The 11,878-nt window shown below is 38.1% G+C and overlaps 1 protein-coding gene across 2 annotated transcripts; it reads left to right on the top strand.

The window, feature by feature from the left end:
• LOC110776281 (uncharacterized) lies at positions 1-10,603 on the top strand. 2 transcript variants are annotated; one of them, XM_056827523.1, is made up of 8 exons: positions 1-306; positions 8,714-8,977; positions 9,075-9,418; positions 9,493-9,672; positions 9,808-9,869; positions 9,963-10,032; positions 10,132-10,230; positions 10,323-10,603. In XM_056827523.1, the coding sequence occupies exons 4-8, from the start codon at positions 9,655-9,657 to the stop codon at positions 10,425-10,427; spliced, it is 354 nt and encodes a 117-aa protein (XP_056683501.1). In that variant the 5' UTR covers positions 1-306; positions 8,714-8,977; positions 9,075-9,418; positions 9,493-9,654; the 3' UTR covers positions 10,428-10,603. The 2 variants fall into 2 exon arrangements, 1 of the variants encoding a protein (XP_056683501.1); XR_008919626.1 differs by lacking the exon at positions 1-306 and adding an exon at positions 4,167-4,297 and having other exon boundaries at positions 9,765-9,869.
• The last annotated feature ends 1,275 nt before the right edge of the window (positions 10,604-11,878 follow it).

Below are 11,878 nucleotides of genomic sequence, written 5' to 3'. Positions count from 1 at the left end.
CCAAATTAAGCCCAAACACTGAACCTCACTGGCGCTGCACCGCCGTCGGACCTCACTGCCGTCGTTCATTGCTGTCGTCGTTCCATCTCCGGCAGGCCTGCGTCGTTCTCGTCGTTCCATCCCCGTCGTTCACTGCTGAAAAACGCAAGTCTCCCGGGTTTTTTCGTGTTGAAAACGCAGCCCAGCCACCACGGCAGCTGCTGCTTGTATCGCCGCCGACCACCTCAGCCTGTCGTTGTGACGCCGCCGACCACGCCACCGCCCACTCCGCCGGCGCCCCTGCTCAGTTCGTCCCTCCTCTCTTAGGTACGATTTAAATTGTTTTTAAATATTAAAACTTTCAATAATTAGGTTTAAATTGAGTGTTGTGGATTTTATTTAGTTGTTTACATTTAAGATTGAATTTAAATTTTGATATTAAGATTGAAAGTTTGTGGATATTATTTAGTTAAATTTTAATTGAATTTTAAGGGTGCATTTTGATTTGAATTGTGGATATTATGATTGAATTTTAGTTGTACATGCATTTGAATTGAAATTTAAGATTGAATTTTAATTGTGGATATTATTTAGTTGAATTTTAATTGGGTACATTTTAGGATTTAGGTTTTGTTGAATTTTAATTGTAGTTTTTGATGAATTGGAATATGTTATTATAATAGTTGGTTTTGTTGAATTTTAATTGTTTATTACATTTAGGATTTGTTGAATTAAAAGTTATGAAATGAAGTTTTGGGTTTGTGTAGGTTTATGAGATGGTTTGTGTAGGTTATGAAATGAATTTAGGTTATGAAATGAATTTAGGTGATACATGAAATCATGTTTTGGGTTTGCTACAAAATTTGGGTTTGTGAATTTGTGATGTGAAATGAATTGTACGTTATGGGAACTTGTTATTAGTTATGGTAGGTTTAGTTGGAAGCTATAAAGCCATGGATTTAAAATGATATGAATATCCTAGTTTATATTCTAACCTTCGACAAAATTTGGTCATATTGTTTTTTCTTTAGTGGTTGAAAATGGATCGAAGTTGGATGTATGGTAGTAAACGATTTTCTACAAGGTTCTTACAAGGGATTCAAGAGTTCAGTAAGGTTGCCTTGAAACATCAATCAGAACATGAATCAAGTTTAATTCAATGTCCTTGTTGTGATTGCAATAATTCAAGGGGGTATCGGGATATTGATGATATTGTTGATCACATAATTCGTCGCGGTTTTAAGAGTAACTACACGACGTGGACATGGCATGGTGAGAGCATAGATCATGGGGCAAGCTCTAGTATGCCGAGCTCGAGTCAGCATAATCATTGTGATAATGGTGATGAAAATGAAATTGAGGATGATATTGGTGTTGAAAGTGAGGAAGAAGAGGAGAAAGATAGGATAGATGAGATGATGCATGATGTGGAAGACCATCAATTCGTTGAGCGCCCCTGTATGTATGAGAGTATAATCAAAGCTTCCGCAACACCATTATATCCTGGTTCTACACAAACTCTACTTGGTGCTGTCGTCAAATATTTCAACTTAAAGGTGGAAAACGGTTGGACCAACAAGAGTTTTTCACAGTTTTTGGAGGCCACGTCCGATAATCTTCCCGAAGGAAACAAACTTCCAAGGTCTAACTATGAGGCCCAGAAGCTTATTTGTCCTTTGGGTATGGATTATGAGAAGATACATGCATGTCCAAATGATTGTGTGTTGTATCGAAAGCAGTATGCAAATCTGCATGAGTGTCCAAGATGAGGATCGTCCCGTTACAAGATCGTGGATAATAATTCAACATCAACTAAGAAGAAACCTACTCCGGCTAAGGTGCTTTGGTATCTTCCAATTATACCAAGATTTAAGCGCCTTTTCTCAGAAGCGAAAACTGCAAAACTCTTGAGGTGGCATGCCGAAGGGAGGAAGAAAGATGGGTTAATGAGGCATCCTGCTGATTCTCCACAATGGAGGAACATTGATCGAAAGTACAAGGTCTTTAGTGAAGAAGTTCGGAATCTTAGGCTTGGTCTTTGCACGGATGGAATGAACCCATTTGGGACACTTAGTACCCAATATAGCACTTGGCCGGTTCTTCTCACCATATACAATTTGCCGCCTTGGTTATGCATGAAGCGTAGATACATCATGTTGTCTCTCTTGATCTCTGGGCCTAAACAACCCGGAAATGACATAGATGTGTATCTAGAGCCACTCATTGAAGATTTGAAATTGTTGTGGGATGAAGGGGTGTTGATGTTTGATGCATACACCAAAACCAATTTCACTTTACGTGCCATGATTTTTTGTACGATAAATGACTTTCCAGCTTATGGAAATTTGTCAGGGTATTCTGTAAAGGGAAAGAAGGCATGTCCAGTTTGTCATGATGATTTGGTCTCGAGGCGCCTAAAGTTTTGTGGGAAAGATGTATACATGGATTATCGGATGTATCTTCCTGAAGATCACCCCTTTCGAAAAGAGAAGAAAGCTTTTAATGGAGAAGTGGAGAAGAGATAAGCTCCTACTCCCTTATGTGCGTGTGAGGTTTATGAACGGGTTAAAGACATTGAGACAGAGTTTGGTAAGCCTTATAAAGGTCAGTCAAGTGGTGGTTACAAGAAGAGGTCTACGCTTTGGGATCTCCCATATTGGAGACATTTGGAAGTTAGGCATTGTTTGGATGTAATGCATATTGAGAAGAATGTTTGTGATGCCATTGTTGGGACATTGTTGAATATGCAAGGGAAAACGAAGGATGGGCCTAAAGTTAGAAAAGATATGGCTGCTATGGGTCGCTCCGAGTTGGCACCTCAAGAGAGGGGAAAACGCTGGTACCTTCCCCCAGCTTGCTTCACCTTGTCTAAAAAGGAGAAAGTTAGCTTTTGTGAGTCTTTGCATGGCTTAAAGGTCCCTGCTGGATACTCTTCAAATTTTCGTAGCCTTGTGTCCATGTCTGACTTGAAATTAGTTGGAATGAAATCTCATGATTGTCACGTGTTGATGCAACAATTGTTGCCGGTTGCAATTCGAGGAATATTGCCGCCACCAGTGAGGTATACCATTACAAGATTGTGTTTCTTTTTTAACACGATTTGTAGCAAGGTGATCAATCCAACAATACTGGATGATTTGCAGGCGGATGTACTTGAGACCATGTGTCGGTTTGAAAAGTATTTTCCGCCATCATTCTTTGACATGATGCCTCATTTGATTATTCATCTTGTTCGTGAAATTAAGCTTTGTGGGCCAGTTTGTATGAGGTACATGTATCCCTTTGAACGAGAGATGGGTACCTTGAAAGATAGAGTGATGAATCCGGCCAAACCTGAAGCTAGTATTGTCAAACGAACCGTTGCTGAGGAAGTTGCCGCATGGGTTGCTCAATATTTGAATAATTTGAAAGAAATTGGAGTACCAAAGTCTCGACATGAAGGGAGACTTGGGGGTCAAGGTACAATCGGCAGGAAAAGGATATCAATCGGTTCAGAAATGATGACTAAGATTGAGTTGTTTGTGGTGCAAACTATTAGTGAAGTCCATCCATATGTGGATGAGCACATGGAGTTTCTTAGAGAGCAATATCCTTCAAAAAATGGTCCTCAACTGATAACAGAGCATAATCGTTCGTTCCTCACATGGTTCAAGAGTCGAGTGATGGATCAAATCACCGAAACGCCTGAGGTTGTATCTGACACGTTGAGATGGTTGGCATATGGTCCTAAATGTCAAGTCATCTCTTATGAGGGGTACGACATCAATGGCTATTCTTTTTACACTAAGCGACAAGATGACAAAACGACGATGCAAAATAGTGGTGTTACGGCAATGGGCTTGTCTTCGGAATATGCTAGTGCGAGAGATAGAACACTTGTAGATAAGAAGTATTGTTACTATGGAGTAATTGAAGAAATATTAGAGTTGCAATATAAGGAATTTAAGATACCTCTATTCCGGTGCAAGTGGGTTGATATTAGTCGCGGTGTCAAAAGTGATGAACATGGGTACTTGACACTTGTAAACTTTAGTCGAGTCGGGCATCTTGAAGATCCATTCATATTAGCATCACAGGCAAAACAAGTCTTTTATGTTGTTGACCCTGCCGATCGTAGTTGGTTAGTTGTTCTTGAAGGCAAAAGAAGAATACTTGGGGTCGAGGATGTAGATGATGAAGAAGAATAAGATGAACAGTTTAATGAGACTCCACCTTCCTCGTGGCATATTCCTCAAACAATTGATGATGTTAACATGAGTCTTACTCGTCGAGATCACGGTGAAGGATTTTATGTTGCAAAAGAGAAAGAGTGAGAGAGGTAAGCCGATTCCATGAACTTGATTTTGTAATTTTATCGGTTTTGATTTTTAAAAAAGGGAAATTTTGATGGAGTTCCAAGGATTATGAGATTGTCATGACCTTTAAACGTGCATAAATGGATTTCAATGAGTCTTATAACCTTTTTCTAATCATATTAAACTTATAAGTGGTTTAAAAAGAGTCCTTAGGTTCATTTTAGGAAAACCGGGAGCGAAAATGCCATTTTAAGTCTACATATGACCTATAACGACCCAAACGACCTTTAACCGTGCATAAATGGATTTCAATGAGTCTTATAACCTTTTTATAATCATATTAAACTTATAAATGGTTTAAAAAGAGTCCTTAGGTTCATTTTAGGAAAACCGGGAGCGAAAATGCCATTTTAAGTCTACATATGACCTATAACGACCCAAACGACCTTTAACCGTGCATAAATGGATTTCAATGAGTCTTATAACCTTTTAGTAATCATATTAAACTTATAAATGGTTTAAAATGAGTCCTTAGGTTCATTTTAGGAAAATCGGGAGCGAAAATGCCATTTTAGGCTACATATGACCTATAACGACCTAAACGACCTTTAACCGTGCATAAATGGATTTCAATGAGTCTTATAACCTTTTAGTAATCATATTAAACTTATAAATGGTTTAAAATGAGTCCTTAGGTTCATTTTAGGAAAATCGGGAGCGAAAATGCCATTTTAGGCTACATATGACCTATAACGACCTAAACGACCTTTAACCGTGCATAAATGGATTTCAATGAGTCTTACAACCTTTTAGTAATCATATTAAACTTATAAATGGTTTAAAATGAGTCATTAGGTTCATTTTGGGAAAATCGGGAGCGAAAATATCATTTTAGGCGTCATTTTCTTTCTTTTTAATTTTATTTTTATGAATTATATTATGAAATAGTTTTGAATTTGCATGAACTCTTGTTTACTTTGTATTGGTTGTAGAATGCAAGTCCCGGATCGGTTTTAATGTGCAGACCAGTTCTGATCTGCACAGATCAGAACTGATCTGCACAGACCAGGACTGGTCTGCACAGACCAGGACTGGTCTGCACAGACCAGGACTGATCTGCACAGACCAGAACTGGTCTGCACAGATCAGTTCTGGTCTGTACAGATCAGTTCTGGTCTGTGCAGACCAGAACTGATCTGCACAGACCAGAACTGGTCTGCACAGACCAGGACTGATCTGCACAGACCAGGACTGGTCTGCACAGATCAGTTCTGGTCTGTACAGATCAGTTCTGATCTGTGCAGACCAGAACTGATCTGCACAGACCAGAACTGGTCTGCACAGACCAGGACTGATCTGCACAGACCAGAACTGGTCTGCATAGATCAGTTCTGGTCTGTGCAGACCAGTTCTGGTCTGTGCAGACCAGTTCTGGTCTGTGCAGATCAGTTCCGGTCTGTTCAATTTTGCACATTTTTGGTCTAATTTGTGTGCCGTAGTTGACTGGTTTGCCACTTAATTATTCAGGTCAGAAGTTGTTGAATTGGTTCACCTTGATACTTATTTCATGGAGAATGAAGATATGTATGCCCTTGAGGTCCCAAATGGACAGGAGCCATCAGATCAAGAGGCAAATCAAGGGAACCAAAAGAAGAAAAGGAAGCCAAGAGGTCCTTCAAAAGGGATCAAAGACATGCCCGGGGTTCCAAGAATAATTGAGTGGGATTGCTTTAACCAACCCATAGGAAAATGGGTAAAAGAATTCAAGACTCACATCGGCGAGATAAGCCGCACAAAAGTCTCTATATTGATTAAAGATTGGGAACACGTTTCGCAAGGAATCAAAGACACATTGTGGGAAGGTGTCAAGGTAACCGAAAATGTCATTATTTTAGAATATGCATTCCTCAATTGTCTATACATGTTACTCATTTGCTAAAACCTTTGTATTGCTTTTTCTATTTCATTTAGAGAGAGTTTCATATCCAAGATGAGACTAAGAAAGAAGAAGTCTTAAAGAGGTGTGATAAGGCTTGGAGGGGTTTCAAATCGAAATTACATACAGGTTGGATCACAGAGACAAGGAAAATGCCTGCAAATAAAAAGATGCCTTATAACTTGTATGATTTCATAACTAAAGATATGTGGGAGGAATTTGTGAAGTATCGTACATCAGAAGAATATATGGTATAAAAATCATTATCAATTAAAGTTTTGACTATATTAAAGTTCTTTTTTGGTTGTAATTAATAATTTATATTTTTCTCCCAACATTAGGAAATAAGCAAGAAAGCAAGAGCGAGCCAATCTTTCAACATACATCCTCATCATATGGGACAAAAATCGTATGCCGAAAAGTCCATTGAATGGCGTAGCAAAGGGTACCTTCCCTCGGTTTCTTCGTCATCCATTGGTTCCTCTAGTTCTACGGTTGTTTCAAGTTTCTCGGAAAGGACATACTTATGGCTTCTTGGAAGATCAGTAGAAGATGATAAAGGAAATACATACTTGCCGGATGAGCAAACACAAAAGGTCAAAGAAACCATTGTAAGTGTTAATTTTCTCTAACAGTTTTTGGTTTCATTCATTTCATTTTCTAAGGTCAAAAACAAAAGGATGCAGAAGCATTAATTTTCCCTAACACTATTTGGTTTCATGTAGGATGAATGGAAACAAAAAGAAGCGGAAGGGACATTTGTTCCTTATCGATTTGATGATGCTTTAACTCGTGCACTTAATAAGACTAAGACTAGGAGACCACTTACATTTGGTAGTACAATAGGCATCAAAGCTGTGTGGGGGACCGGAGAGCGGCGTAGATACCGACCAATTGAAAATGTAGATCTCATGGAAATGGAAGCAAGAGTAACCCAAAGGGTTAGAGAGGAGACAATACAAGAGATGAACTCAAAGATGGATGTCATGGTTAAGGAGAAATTCATCACATTCGCTAAAGAGCTGGGTCTCTCAATACCGAGTCATATGACGGGGGATGTTCGAGTTCCTAGTAGTTGTCAATCTGGGGGTGTTGATCCATTTGCAAACATTCAGGTATATAAGATTATTTGTTTCTTTTAAATAATTAGTTTTAAGAAAGTTGGGAGCGAAAATGCCATTTTAGGCTACATATGACCTATAACGACCCAAACGACCTTTAACCGTGCATAAATGGATTTCAATGAGTCTTATAACCTTTTTCTAATCATATTAAACTTATAAATGGTTTAAAAAGAGTCATTAGGTTCATTTTAGGAAAACCGAGAGCGAAAATGCCATTTTAGGCTACATATGACCTATAACGACCCAAACGACCTTTAACCGTGCATAAATGGATTTAAATGAGTCTTATAACCTTTTAGTAATCATATTAAACTTATAAATGGTTTAAAATGAGTCCTTAGGTTCATTTTAGGAAAATCGGGAGCGAAAATGCCATTTTAGGCTACATATGACCTATAACGACCTAAACGACCTTTAACCGTGCATAAATGGATTTCAATGAGTCTTATAACCTTTTAGTAATCATATTAAACTTATAAATGGTTTAAAATGAGTCCTTAGGTTCATTTTAGGAAAATCGGGAGCGAAAATGCCATTTTAGGCTACATATGACCTATAACGACCTAAACGACCTTTAACCGTGCATAAATGGATTTCAATGAGTCTTATAACCTTTTAGTAATCATATTAAACTTATAAATGGTTTAAAATGAGTCCTTAGGTTCATTTTAGGAAAATCGGGAGCGAAAATGCCATTTTAGGCTAAATATGACCTATAACGACCTAAACGACCTTTAACCGTGCATAAATGGATTTCAATGAGTCTTACAACCTTTTAGTAATCATATTAAACTTATAAATGGTTTAAAATGAGTCATTAGGTTCATTTTAGGAAAATCGGGAGCGAAAATGAGTCTTTAGGTTCCTCTCCTTGATTAACTATGTTTACTTGCCTAGCTTTTAACTTATTTCAACTGTTTTTATTTTTTATGTTTACTTGTTTTTTGCATCAATAATAAAACTTATTCCCAGTTACCTGATCTGCACAGACCAACAAAATCCCCTAGAATTGGTCTGCACAGATCAGGTAACTGGTCTGTGCAGATCAGTTCTGGTCTGTGCAGAGCAGTTCTGATCTGTGCAGACCAGAACTGATCTGCACAGACCAGGACTGATCTGCACAGACCAGAACTGATCTGTGCAGACCAGAACTGATCTGTGCAGACCAGTTCTGGTCTGTGCAGACCAGTTCTGGTCTGTGCAGACCAGTTCTGTGCAGATCAGTTCTGATCTGTTCAGTTTTGCATATTTAGGTTATATTGAACTTATAAATGGTTTTGAATGAGTCCTTAGGTTCATTCTCAATATTGAACTTATAAATGGTTATAAATGGTTGCGAAAATGGCATTTTTCTAACATGTTGTTTTTTTCAAATAAAGGAACCTACCTCCTGCCGGCTATACTTGTTGATAAACTCAGAGAAAGTCTTTGTTGCCTTTGGTACTATACATCCGGAATTGACTCTTGATCACCATAACAACCTCGTTGCCGATAACGTGAAGGTGAGCGTTGATGAATTTGAGCCCGCGTATAAAAAAGCTTCAGTCCCCGTGCCTTCTCAATTTATAAAGAAACTTGGACAAGCTCTTGGTACTTTCACTCAGTGGCCAACAAATTTGGTTTCGCTTGTGACGAGTCCTGAGGTAACTTATGATTATGCATCAAATTTGACTCGAAAATATTATATCATACACTTATGTTCACTAATATGTATATGGTTATTTGAAATTCATAACTCAGGTAAATGAGCCTGCAAGAAAAGAGCCTAACGAGAAAAGGGCTACAAGCAAAGAGCCTAAAGGGAAAGAGGTAATGGTTGAAAGTCAACGCGAGACAAAAGGGTCCAACACTAAGGCAAACAAACAATTTCTTCCCAAATTTAGCTCGCAAAAATTGGGAGTTCAGTGCAATTGTATGAAAACTATGGTTTCTAAATTAAAAGAAGGGGAGGATGTTAAGTTGCAAGCTAGTAAAAGGGCATTCAATTTTGACAACGACCGTGAACTTATTATCGCCGTTGAAGACATCAATCAACTTCTCTCGGGAGCATGGCTCAATATATCGATATTGCAAGTTCTTATACTGTGAGTTTCCTAAATTAAATTTTCTCTCCTAATTATTATATTTTCAATTGTCTTAACGTTATTGAGCTATGTAGGGCTTTATATGAGTCGTGGGATGAATTTGATCATTCTACCAATGCTTTGGGATTCATGTGCCCGGAGATGATCTCGGAAACCATGTTGTATAGTGATATAAATCGTGTTCTATTATACATGTCGCAATCCATGGCAACACTCAGTTCTAAGTCATTCATCTTATGTCCATACTTCGAAAAGTAAGAACATTTTAAATTTATTTTTCATATTATATTGTTGATTGTTGTTAATATTTTTTTTCTAACGACATAATTTTATTATTTGTACGTAGGAGGCATTGGATTCTTTTAGTTATTTGATTGGCTAAATCTCAGGTCTACATATTTGATTCTATGCAGAAGAAGAGAAATTTGATGATTAAGAACCAATTGAACCTGTAAGTAAAGTATTTTATGAATTCTTTGCATTTACATGATACAAAAATATAATAAAGTATATAGCTATAAGTCCCCTTTTGTCAAACGTGTAGGGCTTTTCGGACTTACAAGGCACAAAATGGAAAATCTAAAGGAACTAAATTGAATTGGATTGCGGCACAGGTATAATTAGTTTAATACTTACCTAAAGATCAAGTTTTTCAAAATTACTACGTATAATTTCATATAAAATTTACTTGTGTTGTTTTTTTAATCATGTAGTGTCCTCAACAACCGGGATCACTAGAGTGTGGCTACTACGTCATGCGTTTTATGTACGATATATTTACAAAGCATCGTGATAGTCAAGATCTTACTACGGTATGTGATATACTTTAATAAATTGAAGTAGCTCTAGGCATAACTATTGATTGTTGACCTAATTATTTATATACTTGCATGTGTATTTTTAGGATTATTCAAGAACAAAGCCTTTTTCATTCGAGGAGATTAATGAGGTTAAAGAATTTTGGGCTGATTACTTTTTGACCAATTCCGATGTAAATCTAGCTAGCTAGTTTGTTGTAATATTGGTTTGTTAGGTTCGTTATCAACATGTTGGTTGAACGATATGATATGATGGATTGCCTTTTAATGGGGTTGTAAAACTATATTTGACAGGTGCATGTATTATAATTCCCGATTATTGGGAAGTGTTATATTACAAAGGAGATTCTGTCAAAATTTTCAACTATATTCCACTATTTTTTTTATGCATGTATATATAATACTGTGATCCAGATACATGAAATATGAAGTTGCTCAATAAAAAAATGAAAAAAAAAGAAGAAATAAGGTTATTTGCGTCGCAGTTTAGTAAAACTGCGACACAAATGACCTTATTATTTGAGTCATTTGCGTCGCAGTTTTACAAAACAGTGACACAAATGACTTTTTTTTTGACATCCTGGATAGTCATTTGCGTCGCAGTTCAGTAAAACAGCGACACAAATGACTTTTTCTGGATGTCAAAAAAAAAGTCATTTGCGTCGCTGTTTAGTAAAACTGCGACGCAAATGACTCAAATTTGCGTCGCACAAAAGTGCGACGCAAATGACTTTTTCATTTGCGTCGCGGCCAGTTGCGTCGCACCAATGTGCGACGCAAATGGGCTTAAATGACCGACGCAAATGACTGTTTTTCCACTAGTGAAAGTTGGACGACCCAGTATGATATTGTAAGCAGTGAGGTCCTTTACGATTAGAAAGCGGACGTTCAAGTTCTTACTTTGATGCCGGCCTCCAACTCGTAGGGGCAGAGTGATTATCCCCTGGGGATGAATTATGCCGCCCCCGAATCCAATGATCGGATAATGTATCTTTTCAATTGTCTTTGGATCATGCTTAAGACGACTTAGACAAGCTGTGCTGATAATGTCTGACGAACTCCCCGTATCTACTAAAATACGCCTCACTTTGAGGTTTGCTACCTTCAATTCAATGACCAAGGGGTCGTCATGTGAAGTGGCGATCTTGCCCCTGTTAGATTCACAAATCTCCACTTTAGGAAAATGGTCAATTGGAGCTTTTCCAGACAACATGACCTGTCCCAAGCGGCTTGCATAGTCTTTTTGGCCTCTCATTGTTGGGCCCCCAGCGGCTAGACCTCCTGAAATGACGGCTACAATTTCTAGGTCAGTGTCGTTGTCATCACGTCGGTATGACGGTGAATTGCTTTTCTTGTAGAATTTTTTACCACTTCCCCCTGTGCTTGTGCTGAGATAGGATTTCAGGAACCCTTTAGCGGCTAATCCATCGAGAGCCCTTCGTAGGGACTTGCAATCTTTTGTTTCATGTCCCACATCGCAATGGAACTTACAGTAAAGCGAGCTGTCCCGAGTTTCCACCGGCGACTTCATGGGGAACGGTCGATCAATCTCATACCTATCACTGACATCTAGCAGTATCGTATACAGGTCAGTGTTGTATTCAAACCTTTCTTTGTCATAGGGTCGTCCTCTCTTCTGTCC

This window comes from Spinacia oleracea, chromosome 4 (assembly GCF_020520425.1).
Source record: "Spinacia oleracea cultivar Varoflay chromosome 4, BTI_SOV_V1, whole genome shotgun sequence".
In the NCBI taxonomy this organism is placed as follows: Eukaryota; Viridiplantae; Streptophyta; class Magnoliopsida; order Caryophyllales; family Amaranthaceae; genus Spinacia; species Spinacia oleracea.
This window is presented reverse-complemented; position numbering and strand designations above follow the sequence as displayed.

Excerpts from the sequence above, each read along its gene's own strand:
- LOC110776281 (XM_056827523.1), top strand. Across the intron at positions 9,870-9,962 it reads ATTAAGAACCAATTGAACCT|GGCTTTTCGGACTTACAAGG; the intron begins GTAAGTAAAGTA and ends TCAAACGTGTAG. Across the intron at positions 10,231-10,322 it reads ATAGTCAAGATCTTACTACG|GATTATTCAAGAACAAAGCC; the intron begins GTATGTGATATA and ends GTGTATTTTTAG.